At 40.9% G+C, this 21,192-nt stretch overlaps 1 protein-coding gene across 2 annotated transcripts in view; it reads right to left on the bottom strand.

Moving 5' to 3' along the window:
* Positions 1-21,192, bottom strand: part of FANCD2 (FA complementation group D2) — a 74,571-nt gene that overhangs the window by 4,222 nt on the left and 49,157 nt on the right. For both annotated transcript variants that reach the window (XM_045579170.1, XM_036431052.2), the window contains exons 29-42: positions 19,934-20,071; positions 18,632-18,748; positions 17,853-17,981; positions 17,592-17,710; positions 12,011-12,121; positions 10,311-10,441; positions 8,755-8,848; positions 7,918-8,043; positions 6,722-6,815; positions 5,425-5,496; positions 4,670-4,708; positions 3,670-3,744; positions 2,150-2,224; positions 789-935 (exon numbers count right to left, since the gene is read on the bottom strand). In XM_045579170.1, the coding sequence (XP_045435126.1) occupies positions 789-935; positions 2,150-2,224; positions 3,670-3,744; positions 4,670-4,708; positions 5,425-5,496; positions 6,722-6,815; positions 7,918-8,043; positions 8,755-8,848; positions 10,311-10,441; positions 12,011-12,121; positions 17,592-17,710; positions 17,853-17,981; positions 18,632-18,748; positions 19,934-20,071 (1,467 nt within the window). The remainder of the gene's footprint in view (positions 1-788; positions 936-2,149; positions 2,225-3,669; positions 3,745-4,669; positions 4,709-5,424; positions 5,497-6,721; positions 6,816-7,917; positions 8,044-8,754; positions 8,849-10,310; positions 10,442-12,010; positions 12,122-17,591; positions 17,711-17,852; positions 17,982-18,631; positions 18,749-19,933; positions 20,072-21,192) is intronic.

Raw genomic sequence — 21,192 nt, 5'->3', positions numbered from 1 at the left:
AAGATTATAATGCTCAGATATTATAAACATGACCAAAGGCTTGGTCCAGCCAGGATAACTCAATGTTGAACCTCGAACCAGGAGGTAACGGTTCAATTTCCAGACAGGGCACATGCCTGTGTTGTGGGTTTGATTCCCAGTAGGGGATGTGCAGGAGGCAGCCAATCAATGATTCTCTCTCATCATTGATGTTTCTATCTCTTCCTTCCTCTCTCTGAAATCAATAAAAACATATATGTATACATATATGAAGAGGGGCTTGAACCCTACTTCAAAACTGCTATAACTTCAAAGCAGTACTATAAGCAACATGAGAGTTCAGTCAGTCAAAACAATTGAATGACCTTGGAAACGCTCATTTGTTAAAATTAGCCAAAGACTACCTTAGGAATAAAACAGATGAAACAGACTGGTTTAGGAAAAAACCCAAAAGAATTTTTTAAAGTTTGTCCATATAAAAAATGTTTGTCCAGATTAAAAAATGTTATTATGAATCTACTCTCAGTAGGACTTATTGGTACCTCTCTGGCTGAGGAGGTTTTATGGATCTGGCTTCTCTATATCTGAAGCCTTGTTTGTATCAATGGCACGTTTTTGTGCCTCTGCTGGCTGGGATGAGGGGTGCGGCCTGTGAGTAGGGCCCATAGGCAGTATACCCTAAATGGACCAGAATTAAGAAAAGAGCCCTCTTACTGACAGGGCAGGGCTAGGCACCCTCCCTCATATGCCTCCCAGTGCTCTCTCAAAGAAAGGAAGCGGAGATTGTCGCTGGCAGGGCCCAGGCTTACCTGCAAGTCCCGGTTTTTGAGATTACCCAGCCAGAAAGCTTCCCTGCAATTGTTGAGGATAAGCATGGCTTTCACTCTGCAAACTAACAGCTCCAAGGTCTTTTTGAGAAAAGGCACATGCTTGGTGAGTTTCATGTCCTGATGAATCTGAATGGAAACAAATGCACCTAATTCATCTGGTTTCTCATCATGCTTCCACATTTCCTATACAGAACCTTTTGCATTTCTATAGAAGAGCATAAGCCTTTTGTACCCTCTATAGAAGAGCATAAGCCTTGCCAGTATAGGCCAGAGACATTTCCCATCAAACAGCAGTAGTTTGGAAGAGTACTCCAAAGAGAGTGGCAGTTGTCTTTCAAGCTAAGAGAGCTTAGAACTCATACCACCTCTAGGTTCCTCTTCATAACATCTCATTGACTAACTATTAATGAATTGACCTCAAATATTCTTGAACATGTATTACACTGACATTAAACAACAGGTATCAGCCCTGTTCAGCTCAGAGAGTTATTAAAATTTCACTGTTCAGTACCTTCTAAAGTTAGAACCAGGGGAGGAGGTAATACAAACTGCATCCAAAATCATTAGGTTTGCCAGTGTCTGCAGAACTCTATGGTTCAATATGAAGCTTCTGTGCCCCTTCAGACAAAAAGCTGTAGGTTGCAAGTGGAAAAGTATTTTCATGCTAAAATGTCCTCACAGGAGAGAGATGTGTTTCTTGACAAGCAGTGCAGCTGGAAAGTGCTAAGGATAGCTACTGTTAGAACCACCTCTTGTCTCCCCCAGAGACACCACTTACATAATTCCTCCTACCCCATATATTCTGCAGCAGCAACACATACATCAATATTCTATCGCTCTCACCAAAGAAGGAAATAGAGCTATGGAATTTGGGTCAAATTTCAGATGCGGAAAATTCTCTAGATGATTGTCCATTCTTAATCAGCACCTGAAGATTTGATCACTTGGAATAAACTGCCTTTGGGCAGAAATGGTCTCAGAAATAAAGGCTCAATGCCGAAACCGGTTTGGCTCAATGGATAGGGCGTCGGCTTGGGGACTGAAAGGTCCCGGGTTCGATTCTGGTCAAGGGCATGTACTTTGGTTGCGACATATCCCCAGCAGGGGGTGTGCAAGAGGCAGCTGATCGATGACTCTCTCATCGATGTTTCTAACTCTCTATCTCTTTCCCTTCCTCTCTGTACAAAGTCAATAAAATATATTAAAAAAAGAAAAAGAAAAAGAAAAAAAGAAATAAAGGCTCTAGGCATGTAAAAAGGAAGAAACTGAATCCTCTATCTCCCCATCACACTGCTGAAGCCAGTCAGCACGTGGGTGATGTGATCTGCTTTTCCTCTTACCTTGGAATGCCCACACAGGTGATGAAGCATCCTTGTGTTCAACTGGAAGGTTCCCAGTAAGCTCAGAACATCTTCCTATAACCAACAAAATTCCTAAGTGCCATTTGAAATACTCTCATTTCAATTTAGATGCAAGATACCCTTGCAATCAAGGGCTCTAAAAAGGATAAACTCTGAAAGTTCCAATTGTATATCAATAATCATCTTAATTTGGCCATAAATAGAAGTGCTTTCTAAACTGCCCTCCCTCCTTTCTTTCAGAGTTCTGAGAGATCAATCAAATACTGTAAGAGTGTTCTGCAAAGTTTAATTTGACAAATATATGTAAGAAATCATCTGTTTCTATCCTGATACCACCACTCTAGCCCTGGATCCCACTTGGCTAAATTAAAAATTAAAAACAAAACTCTCAAGACTATCCATTATAACAGCAAAGAGTTTATGAAACAAACTAGAGGCCCGGCACAAAATTCGTGCATGGGGAGGGGGGGAAAGAGTGGGGAGGGGAAAAGAGAAGGGTTTCCCTCAGCCCAGCCTACACCTCTCCAATCTGGGACATCCCTCTAATAATCCAGAACTGTTGGCTCCCAACTGCTTGCCTGCCTGTCTTCCTGATTGCCCCTAACTGCTTCTGACTGCCAGCCTGATCACCCCCTAACCACTTCCCTGCCAGCCTGATTGCCACTAACTGCCCTTTCTTGCAGGCCTGGTCCCTCCCATCTGCCCTCTCTTGCAGGCCTGGTCTCTCCCAATTGTCCTCCTCTGTTGGCCATCTTATGAGCCATCTTGTGTGTTGGAGTGATGGTCAATTTGCACATTACAATTTTATTACATAGGATAGAGGGCTGGTGCATGGGTGGGAGCCAGCTGGTTTGCCCTGGTGTCCTGGATCTGGGTGGGGGTGCCCATGGGGCATGGGGTGGCCTGGGCGACGGGCTTGTGGTGGTTTGCAAGCCGGCCACGCCCCCCTGGTGACCCAAGCAGAGGCCCTGGTATCTGGGATTTTTTATCTTCTATAATTGAAACTTTGTAGCCTTGAGCCAGGCCAGGGTAGGCGGGAAGCTTGGCTTCCTTCATTGCCGGGGCAACCCAAGCCTCCTGCTTGCTCCAGCTCTGTGGCCAGCAGCCATCTTAGTAGGGTTAACTTGTATATTCCCTCAGGATTGGCTGGTGGGCGTGGCTTGTGGGTGTAGCAGAGTGATGCATGTTTCTCTTTTATTAGTGTAGATGAGTTCTTAAAACAACAGTTCCTGGGAGTGCAGCAACACAATAAAACCATGCTATAGGAAACTACCAGTAGCAAGGTGGGTTTCAACCAGTAGGGGTTTCAGCTCAGCCTACTTTGGAATATTTCTTCTAAGTGGGTGATAGGTGAAGTAGACCAAAGATGCCCAGGTAGAACCGTGGCCCAGAACCTGGGCAAAGGTAGAGCCCCCATGCCCAGACCAAGAGTCACCCTGCATGTATCTTCTGAACCAACTGTAGAGAGAATGTTTCAGTCCTCTGCCCTCAGCTCTTACCCGGTGCTTTCTGAAACTGAAGTCTAGGAGCGGCATACACTGCTTCAGAAATGCCTCCACAAAGAGGCGTCCATACTGAAGAAAAAGAAACACTGGTGATGACACTAGCTGAGGTCTTTCACCTGAAAAGCCCCTGCCTAGAACAACATAACACCATCCAAATACTTTGTATTTGTCATAAAAAATAAACTGGGAGGTGTCCAAAAGGTTAATTTGGAGAAGGCAGCTTAGTAAAACTAAACGGGCCTGCTAACTGTGCCCAGAATTAGGGAGATTTACCTAACCTAGACACAGATAATGGCAGGGGCCTTGCTCACCTTAAGACCGAGGGTTCAGAAGAACAAAGGGGAATCCCAGTTCCCTGAGGACAACTTACTCCCACGAAGAAAAAACTTGGACAGAGCTAAGAAAGCACATGCCCAATTGCCAAATTTACCAATCAGATAAATCACTCCCCCTACTGATCCATCTCCTACACTAGCATCAGGATGGAGTAAAAAGGCAGAGGAAAAGCATTCTCCCCATAACATTCAATAGCTCTTAACCCACTGGATATACCATCATATCTTGGCTAATTTGGGCTACTCAATCGAGAGAAGTTCAGCAGTTACGAGGATATCAGCTCTCACATCCAAGAAGCCATCTGTAGGCTTTAATTTTTATTTTTCCCCCATGGCTTTAAAAAGAGGAATCATGTATTCATATATTCCTCTTTCCTCCCTGTTGCCTGGGAAGGAATGGCAGGGAGTGATAATTGTTCTTGAAGCCACTCCTCCTAGTTCTAATACTTGAACCAAAAGTTTTCAAACTCATAGGAAAATTGGTTTCTCTTGTTATCCAACTAGTATGAGAAAATGTACCCACTGTCTTTTCTACATTACCATCGTTAGCACAGATTCTGGAGACTCTGGCTTGTGAGCAAAATATTAAGCAATTCTTCCCAGCTAATGCCCTGTCCAGAGAAGAGTAAATGCCAAGTGCGCTCTGGTCAACCTCTCACCTTCAGACAGACATGCAGAACAGGACGACTATCAAACACCTGGAGAGATGAAAGGCAAGGAACCAAAGCTGAGGTCTGCTCCATTGAGCACCTCAGCTTCTTTCTCATTGTGCAAAGCACAACTCTGGGTAAGGTTGAGAATTCTAAAATGAAGAAGGCCTGTCAACAGTTAAATTAATCACAAAGAATAAAGTAATCATCATAATTAAAGTTCGAGAACAGGAAGAGGGGAGCAAAAAAGAACAAGTAATTGATTCCAAGTGGGATATTAAAAAGAGGGCATTACAGAGATTCAAAACCTTGATCTGAAGCCTTAAGAAAGAGTGAATGAGAAATGGAAAGGGGAGTCGGACATTGTAAGCTCGGAGAGTAGCTTTGAGCAAAATCCTCGAATAGGTGAGAGCAGAGTGTGTTCAGGGATAACGAAGGCATTCAGGGTTGGAAGAGGGAGATAGCAGAATATGTGCCAGATTACAGAGGACTCATGATGAGTGGGGGGAGAGTAGGGGAATGATATGTGCAAGGAGCCATTAAATAGAAACTATTGTGGCACAGATGAGGAGGAGGAAGGGACAGAAGGAAAAATGTATCACCTGGGAGATAAGGAGGAGTGAGCCAGGAGGTAGGGCCACAAGGGAAGACGACAGAGAGAGCAGGTCCCCAAGGCAGGGCAGGGAGAATCCATTTGGAAACCAGGACCCTTGTTGATTTCTGCAGTCAGCCAGTGAGATGGGTCAAGGAGTCTCCATACACACCTTTATCAGGTTGATGAGGATACTGAAGTCTCGAACAGCCATGTTCCAGTAGACGAGCTTCTCTTCATGAATCTGGGGACAGCCAAATATACAGGCACCTCCGAATCACATCAAAATATGTCTCTTTTTGTATTCCTACTAATACATAGTTCTTGAACCATACAAATATTCAGAGATATAAACCAATTACCCTGCTAAATAGATATGGCAACTAGTGTACCCCCCAGATGGATCTGAGGCCTGTGTACATATTTCTAATAAAATGACTCCTCTTCAGTAATTTCCAGGTGGAGAAAAGCCTCTGAATATACTTACTGGCCATCAGCTCCCTGTGGCTTCTGTGATTCCCTATGCTAGCCTGTGCTCTTAGTGGTTCTAGTTTAGTTCTGGTTAGCAGGACACCAAGGTCCTGGGCGACTGCATCTCAAACAGGCTTGTTCACCTCAAGCCGGCTCATGAGCAGCACACTGCTGGGCACATGAAGCTGCAATCAAAAACATTTTTTCCCCAGAGCTAGGGCCTACGGAGCAGTCCAGGCTTTTCCCTGTGCATAATTAGGGAAAACAGCCCAATTCTCACTTCCAATTAGAAGGAAAAGATATGAAGCCAGAAAAACAAAACAAAACAAAAAAAAAACCCTGGCTCTCAGTATATCAAAGGAAATAGCTTAGGAGAAACCCCAAACCCAAGAAAGTACAGCAGATCCTTGAATAACTGAATTATTTTGTTGTAGCAATGGAGGGGAAAAATCAATTCACAACCAGGGCCACTTTCTGTGTGCCATTTGCACATTTTCCTCATGTCTGATTAGGTCTTCTCCAGCACTCCAGTTTCCTCCCACTGCCCAAAGATGTGCACATTAGTTCAAGTGGAATATCTAACGTTCCAGTCTGAGTGTGTGTGTGTGTGTGTGTGTGTGTGAGTCTCAGAGAGCCCTGATGTGGAGGTGCATCCTGTCCAGGGGGGGTTCCCTCCTTGTATTCTGATCTGCACCATCCTGACTCTGAACTGGTATATATGGGTTGGAAAATAATTATCTTACTTCTTTTTATTAGTATTTCTTAAATACATGTATAGCTCACATTCGTTTCAATGTTTAATATTAGAAGTACTATAGGTCTTTATTTAGAAGTTTGTTTTTGTGATCAGAAATTTGCTGTAAAACTTAACTCTTGTATATGAATTAGCCTACGGTAAAATTGGTTTAGTTATACAAATTTCACTTAAAGATGTAGTTTCCAAGGGCCTATCAATGATATTGAGGACTTATTTCTTGGAGTGGCAGTATCTGACTCACCTGCTGAGAGTCTGCTGCTTTGCCAGCCTGAAGACCTTTGACCGTCTTCACTAGTTCAGCCATCATCACACGGAAGAAAATGACAAAGGTGTGCCTAGGAGAGGGAAAGGCATGCATGACCACACAATGAAGCACTGGTTAGAAAGAGCTACCTGGGAAGAAGCCAAGGAATCAAACGTCATTTCCTTTCCCACCTCTCTGAATGTCCTTTCACTAGGGTTGACTGTAAGAGGATGGGGACTTGATAAGAATTTAGAAATGCCCAGGACCAAACCAGAGAAGGTCGGACCTGCATTATCATCATTTGTCCACCATCCAGAACTGAAATATTACTGCTGGCATATACCCATACGGAACTGTTTGACATTGAAATTGGGACTCAAAAGAACTGTTGGCCCAGAAAGGAACTCACTACAGACAATTCATTTGCCTCTCAGCATAATAAAAATAAAATAAAAAAATTTTAAATCATTTAAAATGAGCCAAAAAAAAAAAAAAAAAAGGCTTGTGAAACAATGGAATTCACTTTATGAAGGGAAATACTGTGGTGGTATGGAAAGAACAGGGCAGAAGTGGTGAGAAAATCCAACTTTAGGTTCCTAGTTTCATATTTATTTTATTACCCATTTAAGGTTAAACAAGTTCCTCCTCTAACTTTCCTATTCCTCATCAGTAAAACAAGATCAATGATACACCTCACAGAATCTTCAAAAAGATCAAATGAGATAAAGAATGTCAAAAGTGCTTTATAAACTGTAAATACCATACAAATGTAAGATACCTATTAATATTACGATACAAAACCCATTAAGTGAGCCCTGGTCAGTGTTACTCAGTGGTTAAGAGTGTTGCCTGTGCACATAGGGTCGTAAGCTCGATTCCTGGTCAAGGCACATGCCCTGGTTGCCAACTCAAGACCCAGTGAGGGGCGTGCATTAGGCAGCCAATCGATGATTCTTTCTCATTACTGATATTCTTATCTCTCTCTGCCTCTCCCTTATTCTCTGAAATCAATAAAAAAAAAAAAAAAGAATAAGGTCCTCTCACATAATTAGGCTGAGAGCCCCTTAGAAAGAATGCATTATGAACATTGCATGTGTTAACTGAACCTACCACGTCTATCAGGATCAGATGGAGTAAGGTACGTATTACTTGGAAACTACATATATTAGACATGGAGGAGAGAAGTCTCTTACCTGGTCAGCGTAGGGAATGTGGAAGAAGATGCATCTTTAGTAGACGAGTTGATCAGTTCTGGAACACCAACACCAGCAATCTCCTCAATGGCCTTCAGAACACTGTCTGTGTGCTCCAGGTAGATGCTGCATTGACAGCCACAGGAGTATGAACACTTGTTACAGAATTTCTAAATCAAGATTTTTTTCTTGAGCTATTACCAGGTATTAAGCTTTAAAACAACTACTGACATAAAAATATTTTTAAAATATACATTTTATTGATTTAAAAAAATTTATTGATTTTTTACAGAGGGGGGTAGTTAGAAATATTGATCAGCGAGAAACATTGATCAGCTGCCTCCTTCACACTCCCTACTGGGGATGTGCCCGCAACCAAAGTACATGCCCTTGACTGGAATTGAACCAGGGACCCTTTAGTCCGCAGGCCGATGCTCTATCCAGTTAGGGTTAAAAATATTTTTAAATAAAGTTAAGGTTCCATAAACATGACAGGAGGCAAGAAAAAGATGTCTCAATTATAAATACAGTTAGACACCTTGGAAGTGATGAATGTGTCTTGGATATAGTAGGCAATAAATAACTGACTTGCTGGTTAGCAAAAGAAGATATAATTGCAGTCTCCTCTTCCTGTTTGACTCAATAATAATAATAATGATAATGGAAAACAGAACTAAAGCATCTTATGATCTATCTTTCCTAAATTTTGTTAATTTCAAATCTACTTCATTGCTTCCAAGTTCTCCCTAACCAAGGTAATTTCTTAGTCTTTGACCAGATGAGGGACCCCGACAGTGGCAAATGGAAGACCACTTGGAGAAGAATGGAGCACCTCACCTCAGCAAAGCATGGAGCTGGTCATTAGGAACACTGCTCTTCTCTTTTCCCCCACTTGGCCATATCCGACAGAGGAAATGTCTGGCAAGGGAAGCTGTTGGAGAAACAAGATAAAGTTATCTCATGCATGGAAAATAGACCTCTGTTTTTCAGCTTTGGGAGATCATTATTGATCAAAATTTATTATTTTCTATTTACTATAAGGTTCCTGATCTAAAAGATAATTTGAAAAAAAACTATTATGGGTTCCTGCTTCATTGACCATTCTATCAGAAATAAACACATTTGTCAAAGACCCAACATGTCCCACCCTAATACCCCATCTTTTTTTTTTTTTTTTTTAATATATTTTATTGATTTTTACAGAGAAGCGAGAGGGATAGAGAGTTAAAAACATCGATGAGAGAGAATCATCGATCAGTTGCCTCTTACACACCCCCCTACTGGGGATGTGCCTGCAACCAAGGTACAAACCCTTGACCAGAATCAAATCTGGGACCTTTCAGTCCGCAGGCCGACACTCTATCCACTGAGCCAAACTGGCTTTGGCCCTAATACCCCATCTTAACACACACACAAATATGAACTACACAGACATATACAGAGGAAAGGAATAATGCTAGGCAGAAGGAAAGCCAATTTCGTTCCTCCTAGGCAGGCCAAAAAGCAGTAGCCTCATGGATTCAGGCCAAACTTTCCCTTTTAATCAAAAGGAAATAACAAGATTGTTTTGCATTTTCTGCCTGCTTTCTGTCTGTGTTGCCAATTTGGATGTGTGATCAATGAGTTGCTTTCCAAGAGCTATGACAAAAGACAGTTAAAAGAAAAAGAAAAAAACATGGATGAGACCAGGCCTTTCTTTACCTTTAATCATGATTTCTCCTTTTTTCTCCTATTTTATTAACCTCATGGTTTATATTCCTTTTTGTCAAATATATCACATAATTATAAAAATAAAGTAAAATGAAAAGAACAAATGGAAGTCAAACAAAATTATCTAGCCAACTGAACTAACCAAATTCACATTAAACAATGTCACCAGAGAGCAGTTACTAGTATATAGCTCTTTCTAGGGAAATGTCGTTGGCATAGCAAGCAGGCTCATGATGGAGGGATCTATATCTATATAAATAAAAGACTAAGCAACCATTACGACGGGTTGACCAGTTGCTATGATGCACACTGACCACTAGGGGGCACACACTCAATGTAGACGTTGCCCCCTGCCCCACGGGTAGAGCACTGCTCAGTCAGAAGCCAGGCTCATAGATAGCAAGCTCAGTTGCAGCGGCAGGACCCTTTCCAAACTCCGAATAGTGCTGACAGGCACAGCCTCCTCCCTGGCCTCCTGCCGGTTGGTACACTACTACATCCCCTGAGGGTTCCTGGATTGCGAGAGAGCAAGGCGAGGCTGAGGGACCCCTCCTACCCCCATGCACAAATCCGTGCACTGGGCCTCTAGTTTACATATAAAGTCCAAGGAAGCCCCAAGCTTACAAGTTTAAGATATTAATCCTATTTGTGAAGGGGGAAAAGAGAGGATCTGAGTACATCACCAATTTTTTCTTTGTTCTTAGTAGGAAATCTAGATTTCTTCAAAATGACCATCAAAAGTCTGATGAGATAAAGAGCAGATTGGAAACTAGGAATGCTGTGATGGAAATTCTGCAAGTAATGGAAACTTTGGCTGTAAGGAAAAAAGGGGAAAAAAGGCATCACAAGTATTATCTAAGTTCATGAGTTATAAAAGTCCATTTAAGTGATGGTTAATCAGAATCCTCATTTTAAGGTGCTTTAGTAGCAACGTTCTTTCCCTGTATTGATAAAGCCAGAACAGTACAGAGTCCAGTGGGTAGAATGCTGGCCTTGAAGGGATCATGCATACAAAGATTCCCATGTACTAGTCTAGGCCATGTTTACATGTGCAAACCTGGATCAGTTACTTGCTCTTTAAGGCTTTAAGCAACACACTGAAAAATGTTTAAATTCTGGGTTCATAGGGGAAAAGCAAAAGGAAATTATAAAGCAGAGTTTTTAATAAATATACCATATGTGGTCAGCTTTCAATATACTGAGGGTGATGGGAATATACCATATATGGTCAGCTTTCAATATACTGAGGGTGATGGGAATTAAAATTAATCCAAAATTGTAACTGACATAAAATTAAACTCAACTTCTTAAAAAAAAAAAAAAAAATATATATATATCTATATATATATATCTATATATATCTATATATCTATCTATATCTATCTATCTATCTATCTATCTATATATATATATATATATATTTTTTTTTTCCCAAACAGGGAGCTGAGGAGATCTAAACATATATATGTTTTACAGTGAGAAAGGGAGAGGAATAGAGAGTTACAAACATTGATGGGAGAGAGATATTGATCAGCTGCCTCCTACACACCTCCCACTGGGGATGTGCCTACAACCCAGGTACATGCCCTTGACTGGAATCGAACCTTTCAGTCCACAGGCTGAAGCTCTATCCACTGAGCCAGTTAGGGCTAAAGTCAACTTCTGAATGATTGGTGGGAAGGAGGTCAAACAAATTTAAAAGTAGTATTTAAAATGAAATAAAGTCCTGCCTTAAAGGTAGAGATGACAAGTATTGATTGCAGAAACAGTGATGGCCTAGGCCAGTGGTCGGAAAACTCAATAGTCAACAGAGCGGCAAACCGTGGCTTGCAAGCCGCATGTGGCTCTCCAGACACAGTTTGCCGACCACTGGCCTAAGCTCTCAGGGGAGGTGAGAGAAAGACTCAATTAACTGGTTGAAGTTGGGATAGAAGTTTGGGAGTCATGCCCCTTAGATCTCCTCAGCTCCCTCCTCCACTGCCTAGCACCCAACCTCGGCTCTGTTTCTGCCAAAATTGGGGGAAGGACACAGACGATCAGTGACAACTAGCTGCTACCTAATTACTCAACGCTACTGGGAGACAGAGGAGGTCTCAGAATAGTCAAGAATTGACCGTAGATGGTCAATGCTGTCATCGTCATTACCTGAAAGGCAAACTTTACATAATGAAAGATGCATGAAGATTTAGAATGATTTGTTCAGCAGTTTATAAAGCTTCAGGATTTGTCTGAATACTGTACACAGGAGAGAAAGCTTATATAACTAAGGAAAAGGAGCTAAAAATATCAATTTCCCTCTCTACCAAGAGACACTTGTTATTTCCAGAAACCTTGTTTCTAGGAATGTCCTGGGAAACTCTCTGAGAGACGTAGTTGGACTCACCTAAGCAGTTCCTCCAAGGACTGGTCGAGCTCTCTTGGCTTCAGTCGGCTATAAAGGGCCTTGAGGGCCGAGTACAGTAAACTCTGATTTTCAGGTTGAGAAAATTCACTCCTAAGGAAAAGTCAAGGTAATATGGTTTAGCTTAGTTTTAGTTAAGATTGCTTGGACAGCATTTGAGGATCCTGGGCTCCAGTCTGTAAGTCAACAGAAGAAAAAGCAGAACTAAAGTACTAAAAGTAGTGAAGAGCCAAATTCAGTCACAGCTCTGAGTATCAGACTGAAATGTACCTAAAACAATCTTTCCATCAAAATCTAACAGTTCACCTAGGTTTAATTTCAAAGGAAAATGCTCTCCTTCATTCCCTGCATTTTAGGGCTAAGTCACAGTCTTCTCTAAACAAACAAACAAACAAACACCAGGAATAATTTTGTCAAATTGCAAAATCAATGTCTAATCCATAATAGGTGCTCAATAAAGAACTTATTCCTTCTCCAAGTCTTAATTATTCTATTTTCAGATTATCTTTCCTTCAGTCCCTTCCTTTCCAAGCCAAGACCATCATTCTTTTTTTTAAAAGTATATTTATTAATTTTTTACAAGGAGGAAGGGAGAGAGACAGAGTGTTAGAAACACTGATAAGGGAGAAATATCCATCAGCTGTGTACTGCACACCTTCCACTAAGGACGTGCCCGCTACCAAGGTACATGCCCCTGACCAGAATCGAACCTGGGACCCTCAAGGCCATCACTCTTGGACAGGTCCTTACCATCACAAGCCTAGATCATGGCAGCACCTTTTGACTGGTCTTTTTGTATTCCTTTCCAGTCACCCTGAACAATGCTGCCAAAAAATTTTTCCTACAACACTGCTTTCATTGTATCATGGTGTGTTCATAAAACTTCAAAACGGCTTCCCTGGACAACATTCAAGTTCTTCTGCCTAATCTTCAAGGCCTAGAACAATCTAACTCCCTAGATCTGCTCCTCTAGAAAAATGTCCACATCACCAGGGACCGTCAGTCTTTCTTCCTTTCAACAAGTACATTCTGAGGGCCTATTATGGGACAGGTGCTTTCTCCTTTGGACAACTTTATTGAGGTGCAATTGCTATACAATAAACTGCATCTGTTAAAAACATTTAATTTACCAGTTGACTTACATATAAACCCATGAGTCATCATCACAATTAAAATAATGAACATATCCATTACTGCCAAAAATTTCCTTATATTCCTTTGTAAACCATCCCTCTCTCCATCCTCCCGCCCAATGCTAATCAACCACTGCCCTGTATTCTATCACAATGTTTTTTCTAGAATATACAATAATAAGAGAATCATGCAAATTGACCATCACTCCACTAAGCCCACAGCAAATCAGAGTATGCAAATTAACCCAACAAAATGGCAGTTAATTTGCATACACAGATGTGAAGTGAAGAAAGTATAGAAGAAAGAAGGGAAAGCGGAAAGTGGGGTGGTGATGGCAGAGGGAGAAAAAGCATGGGTCAGCAACAGTGGCAGCAGCAGCGGCTGCAGGAGGGCAAGGGCAAGCAGGGGGGCCAGCAGCGGTGGGAGGAAAAGCATTGGGCGCAGTGGGGTGGGGGGCAGTGGCGGCAGGAGGGAAGGGAAAGCACCGGGCTGTGGCAGCGCAGGAGGGAAAGTGCAGGGTTGAGATGGTGCTGGCAATGGCGATGGGAGGGAAGCCCGCCTGGGTGGCCTTTGCTCAGGCCACAGGAAGCCCTGTTCTTACAGGAATCTTCCTGCAATGGGCCCCTAGTTTCATATAAATGGACTCAAATTATACTCTTATGGTCTTGTTGTTGTTTTTTCATGCCTTTTTTTTAATTGATTTCAGAGACAGGAAGGAAATGGGGAGAAAGATAGAAACATCAATGATGAGAATCATCAATCATCTCTCTCCTACATGCCATATATAGGGGTTCGAGCTGGCAACCCAGGCATGTGTCCAGAGAGGGAATCGAACTGTGACCTCCTGGTTCATGGGTCGATGCTCAGCCAATGGGCCACACGGCTGGGCTCTTATGGTCTTGCTTTTAATTCAGTATAAGTCTTTTTTCTTTCATATTGTTGTATGTAGTATTCCACCATAGGGATATACTGTAATTTGTTTATCCATTCACCGATTGATGGACACGGAGCGGTTTCTAGTTGTGCACAAGACTTTATGTGGACATATGCTATTATTTCTCTTGGGTAAATACCTAAGAATGGGATGTCTGGGTTGTATGGTAGGTGTGTGTATAACTTTTTATTTAAAATTACTTTTTTTATTTGTTGATTTGAGAGAGGGAAGGCAGGGGGAGGGAGAAGGGAAAAAAGAGAGAGAGAGAGAGAGAGAGAGACAAAAATTTATTTGTTGTTCCACCTATCCATGCACTCACTGGCTACTTCTTGTATGTGCCCTGACCGGAGAGTGAACCCTCAATCTTGGAGTATCAGGAGGATGCTCTGACCAACTGAGCTACCTGTCCAAGGCTAGCTTCTTTTTTTTTTTTTTTTAATATATTTTCAATGATTTCAGAGAGGAAGGGAGAGGGAGAGATATACAAAATAATAATAACAATAATAATAACGACAGAAAATCATTGATTGGCTGCCTCCTCCTACACACCCCTCCACCAGGGTTGGAATCGGCAACTTGGGCATGTGCCTTTGACCAGAATTAAACCTGGGATGCTTCAGTCCAAAAGCTGACACTCTATCCACTGAGCCAAACCAGCTGGGGCTCCAGGGATAACTTCTTTTTTTTATTATTTTTATACTTATTGATTTCAGAGCGGAAGGGAGGACAGAGAGTTAGAAACATCAATGATGAGAGGATTATTGATTGGCTGCCTCCTGCGCGCCTCCTACTAGATTGAGTCCCCAACCTGGGCATGTGACCTTGACCAGAATTGAAGCTGGGACCCTTGAGTCCACAGGCCGATGCTCTATCCACTAAGCCAAACCGGCAAGGGTCAGGGCTAACTTCTTCTTTTTCTTCTTTATTTTTTTTAAAAAATATATTTTGATTTTTTTACAGAGGAAGGAAAAGGGATAGAGCTAGAACATCAATGAGAGAGAAACATTGATCAGCTGTACACCCCTGACTGGTGATGTGCCCGCAACCAAGGTACATGCCCTCGACTGGGACCAAACCTGAGAACGTTCACTCCGCAGGCTGACACTCTATCATTGAGCATAACCGGTTTCAGCAGGGCTAACTTCTTAAGGAACAGAAAGCGTTTTTAAAAGTGGGTGTACCACCTTGGCTGGTGTTTCTCAGTAGTAGAGCATTGGCCCATGCACTGAAGGATTTCAGGTCTGATTCCTAGTCAAGGGCAAGTACCTCAGTTGTGATGTGGACTCCTAGCTCCAGTCAGGGCATGTGTGGGAGGCAATGAATTAATTTCTTACATTGATATTTCTCTGTCTCTCTCTCCCCCCCCCCACCTTCCTCCCTCTCTCCCTCTACCTTCCTCCTCTAAAAAAAAAAAAAAAAAAAAAAAAAAAAAAAAAAGGAAAACATCCTCAGGTGAGGATTAAAAAAAAAAAAAAGCCGAAACCGGTAGTGTGTTGGTCTGCGGACTGAAAGGTCCTGGGTTCGATTCCAGTCAAGGGCATGTACATTGGTTGCAGGCACATCCCCGGTGGGGGGTATGCAAGAGGGAGCTGGTCGATGTTTCTCTCTCATCGACGTTTCTAGCTCTCTATCTCTCTCCCTTCCTCTCTGTAAAAAATCAATAAAAATATATTTTAAAAAAAGTAAATCTTAATTTAACCATGCAATGATTTTTAATTTGTATTTCCTAAATAATTAATGCTATTAAACATCTTTGCATGTGTTTATTTGCCATAAATACGCTTCCATGATGAAGCATCTATTCAAATCTTTGTTAAGCACTGTTCTTAAATACTGGGAATACAACAATGACTGGTCTTGGCCCTCAAAAAACTCATAATCCAGAAGGGAAGATGAATGAACAATTAATTATAATACCAAGTAATAAGTTTCATCGTAAGAGGATACCAGAATAATAGAAGAGAACTGGGGCTCAGAGAGGCAAGGAGGCTTAACTGGCCTAAGGGTTGGAGAAGATGCCTGAGGAAGTGAATAAAAATCTGAGTTAGAAAAGAGGGGATCAAGGAAGGTGGGGATCCTGGTAGAAGGATGAGTATGTGTGAAGCCTTCCAGGTAAAAGCTATATAGGGTATAAGACGAGTGGAATAGCAGTCAGGTAATAAAAGGTCCTAGAATCTAGGTAAAAGAGTTTGAACTTAAGGAAAATCTAAGGGGGTCCTGGCTGGGTAGCTCAGTTGGTTAGAGCATCATTCTGATATGCCAAAGTTGAGGGTTTGATCTCCAATCAGGGCACATACAAGAAGCAACCAATGAATGCAAAAACAAGTGAAACAACAAATCAATGTTTCTCTAAAAATCAATCAATGAATAATAATAATAATGATAATAATAAGTAAAATCTAAGAGCAATCAGAAACCAAAGTTGGGACAGGATTAAGACTGGGTTTGCATATGGAAGATCACTCTGCTGTGTAAAGAAAGGACCTTGGGAGGGCAACTGGAGGCAGAGAGACTAAATGTGAAACTAATCTAGTCCAGGTGAGAGATGATGGGAGTCTGGAAACAGTGGAGAATGAGATGGCTATTAAGATGCTATTTAGAACATAAAACAACAGGATTTTGTGATCAGATGTGAGAGAGAAAAAATATGGACAGTAAAGGAAGGGACAAAGAATAGCTTCTGGTATCTGCCTGAGAGAGCTGGTGGTGCCATTTAACTATCCAGGAAAAGCTGAAGGAGCGGTGGTAAAGATGAAACATTTCATTTTGGATATGAGGTGTTAATGACACATCTAACAGACTGTTGCGTAGGCAGTTGGATATAAGTGCCCGTAACTCAGAAGAAAAATTTTAGCATAAATTTAAGCTTGGGTGAGATTGCCCAGGAAACTTATGAGGACAGAGGAGTCAGGGCCCAGCCCTGAGGAACAACAGCATTTAAAAACACACTTCCCTCATTTCTCCTTTCATCCATGCTGAGCCTTCCCAGAGGCCATCTACATTTAAGGGCCTGATGAGGAACCATTGCTTCCATGAAGGCCCTACAAATACCCCAGCTCCAACTGTGCTCAGTTCTTTACAACATAATTTGGAATTTATCCAGAGGTTGTTTAATGACAACTTCTTAAGTAACAACCTCTCCAATGTTATTATAAAAAGTTTCCCCCTACAAACTCAGCTAAGAATCTGATGGTAAAATTGGCTAGCCAAAAGCAAGTCATCTAATTTTCAAATAAGAAATAATAGCAACTCCATAAGATTCAGAGGATGCAAGTTCAAATAAAATGATGCAGACAAAAGCACTCCAATAATAAGCATCATATTTACCTCTGTCTTTTGGAGCCTCTTCCTTCTTTTCTATATTTCAGTTCCTTGGTAAAAGAACTGAAGTATAGAAAAGAACTTACGTATTCCCAGTACTTAAGAAGAGTGCCAATCAAGTAAAGCAAGTACATACTGTATTGTCTCTACCTTCCATACCTGCCACATACTCACCAAGCAAAAAGCCCATGAAAAATCTGCAGTAGCCTCTGATAACAGGAAGACATTAGGCGGTACTCCTGAGCTTGCATTTCTGGCCCATCAACTACACTGTGATTCTCAGCTGGTAAGCACTTAAAGGAAGAAAAAAAAATGCTTTTAGGACAGTTGCTTCAGCAATTGCCCTCATTTTCTTTCAATATTTCTTAGCCAAAAATGAAGTATCTTAGTAACTTAGTAATTTCTAAGTCTCCGTAAGAATAACAGGCTTCTGACCTGAAAATAGTTGTGAATGTTCTCCAGATGGTTACACATTGGGACCAGCAGTTGAACAACACAACGAACAATTTCTGGGCCAGTTCTCTGTTGGACATGTGACAACCCGATATTCTGGCTTCCTTTACCCTATAATAAATCCAGAGTTACTGGGGAAGAAATTGCTGGATAGCTTCTCTGAAATTAAAGTTCACTTAGTTGCGTGGCTAAGACTCTATTCTGAAAAAGGGATCTTTGCCATCAAATAACAAAGATACTGGCTTCTGTAGAGTATAACTACTGTTTGAGAAGTATAGACCCATAATTACTAATGAGATAAAGCTGACACAGAAATAGAAATATTTCTATTTAGGCTGATAAGAAAATAGAGCCAATAGTAAGTACAAACAAGAAAGAATTAAGTAATTGGATGTGTTAATGCCTAAATGTTTACACCTAAAATTTTCACATTTTGTTATTTGCACCATCCAATTGCTTCACCAGATGCTACGGCACATTTGTATGGGATGAGCTTAGTTTTGGGAGGCTGTTAAAACCAAAACCCAAGCACAGAACAGGATTCAGGAATGCTTAGAAATAGACTTCCTATTTGGGGTGGCTTTTTGTTTTGTTTCAGAGTTTCTTTCTACACAAGGTGAATATGGTCTGGCAATGAGGCTGCCACCATGCTACCAGTGAGCCAAACACTATGCCAGAGAAAATGCCAACTTATTCACTACTAAGACATACTTGTTTTCAAGTCCACTAAAGTCAGGGCCTGTGCTTCTGCCTATACTAACCTTGAGGAAAGGGACTCTCCTGGCAACAGAAGGTATCAGCATATTCTCCACCTTGTGGGAGAGATCTTCCAGCAAGAAAAGCAGCTCAGGGGGCTGAAGTTGCACAACTTCTGTAGCCTGTCACAAGGAATAAGGAAAGAATAACTACAATCATGTCCTAACCATCTACTTAGGGGAGCACATTTTTATGTTTAGTCTTCCCAATGGGTGAAGAACCTGACCATTAAAAAAAAAGGGGGGGGGGGGGAGTTCCCCGCCTAGTGTGCTATGTCAACAAATAAAAAAGTTAAGCATTTCTAATGTAAATTTCAAATGATCAAATAAAATTTTAATGGGCAGTATGGTTTTATAATTTTTCTCTAGAAATAAATGCCTCTGTGCATCTTTCTAGCAGTAGACCGGAAGTACATTTCCTAAGTACCCTAAGATAAAAAAATGAGTAATTCAAAGGAATTTTACTTTTCCCTGTTCATGAAATAATTCTTCCATATTCTTTCTCTTAATGTTTTGCTGCTGTTAACTCTGGGCAGGATTCTTATAAGTATAGTACATTTCCAGAAACAAACAGGTAAAATCCATTACTTCAAATTGTCCATTCAGTATACATTTATAGAAAATCTCCAAGGACAAGCTATGTAGAAAGACTGAAAGGGGGAGGGGAGATACTGTTTCTATTCTGAAGGACCTTACCTTCTTGTAAAAATCTGCTATTTCTTAATTTACTAAACTTGGAGAACCTGTACTCTTGCAAAATTCCGTATCAAAAATTAGCTTTTCTGTGAAAATGTCCTCCATTTCCAACTTCCTCATAAATACCATTCTCTCCTCAGTTTCGTTGGTACTCAGTTCAGTTCTTACCATCAACATAGCACATAGTGCTAGTTATGTCTGAAGGCAAACATCATGTGGTATGAACTACTGAAGTGCAAATGTCTAGATTACTGGCAAACACAAAAAGTGTTGATAAGCATCTCATGGATACAGATCAAATGCCATGAAAATAGCACTGACCTCTATAAATCAAGATAGAGCTACTCTACAAAAGTAATCTAAACAGCTTGTAGATAGTAACTAAGTAAGGATCACCTCATTAGCATGATCTATTACAACGTCTAGCACATTGTAAAACACTTAAAGCTTATAAGCATCAAGATGACTTTTCACCAGGATTTCCTCATGTAAAGGCGTTGGAAGTCAGGGTTCAGCTTTCTCAATGTCATGGTATTCTTTCTGCAATAAGGACGGAGCTGAGGCGCTTTCTGAACGGAAGTTAAATTCTGGGATCTCACTGCTGTCACTTACTTCAGTGTGCATTTCAGTATCTAAGATGAACTTGGTCAGAAGCCCACAACGAAGAATACAAAAGACCTCCAAGTCCAGCTCTCGGAATAATAAATGGTAATTCTGTAGTGACACTGTCTTTTCTTCACCTTTGAACTCCTAGGGAGAAAGTAGCAACAACCAACAGAATAAATGAGGATTCTATTTAGTCTAATTTAAAAAAATATATATTTTATTATTGTTTTTAAAATAGTTTATTTTTTATATATTTTATTGATTTTTTACAGAGAGGAAGAGAGGGATAGTTAGAAACATCGATGAGAGAGAATCATCAATCAGCTGCCTCTTGCACACCCCTTTACTAGGGATGTGTCCGCAACCAAGGTACATGCCCTTGACCGGAATCGAACCTGGGATCTTTAATTCTGCAAGCTGACGCTCTATCCACTGAGCCAAACCGGTTTCGGCAACTTCATTTTTAATGAAGAGTGTGAAGTGCAATTATGCATTCATCAAAAAAGTTACATTTTCATCATATCACAAATTTCCTTTCACCAAAGTCTCTAAATATTCCTAAGACAGAGAATCTAATTTATACTGGGATATATTAATACATCACACATTGAAGGTCTTGGTTGTTTTCTACATAGAGATGAACTATTGAGCAAGGTATTATGGTATAGTACAGAAAACTATGAGCTTAATGGCCAGAAATATTTGGCTTCTTCAAACTGATGGTCGCCAGGTGGGGTGGAGATGGGAGTAGGTGAAGATGGGTGAAAAAGGTGAAAGAAATTAAGTACAAAATATAAAATAGTCATGGGGATGTGAAGTAGAGCATAGGAATATAGTCAATAATAATGTAATAACTATGCATAGTGTCAAATGGGCAATAGACTTATTGGGGCGATCACTTCATAAGGTATATAAATGTCTATTTTGCACACCTAAATCTAATATAATTTTGTACGTTAACTGTAACTGGGAAATAAATTAATTTTTAAAATAATGTTTTTATTGATTTTAGGGAGAGACAGAGATAGAAACATCTATATTGCTCAATCAGCTGCTTCCTGCATGTCCCCTGCCGGGAATCAAGCCTGAAACCAGGGTATATGCCTTGAATGGGGATAGAATTGGTGACCTCTTAATACATGGGTTGCTGCTCAACCACTGAGCAATACCAACCAGGCTAAATTAAAAAAAATTTTTATGCATTTTTATCAAATTCAAAGAGGGAGTGGGAGACAGAAACATCAATGATTCTGAATCATTGATTG

The sequence above is a fragment of the Pipistrellus kuhlii genome, unplaced genomic scaffold, assembly GCF_014108245.1.
Source record: "Pipistrellus kuhlii isolate mPipKuh1 unplaced genomic scaffold, mPipKuh1.p scaffold_m20_p_11, whole genome shotgun sequence".
Lineage (NCBI taxonomy): Eukaryota > Metazoa > Chordata > Mammalia > Chiroptera > Vespertilionidae > Pipistrellus > Pipistrellus kuhlii.
This window is presented reverse-complemented; position numbering and strand designations above follow the sequence as displayed.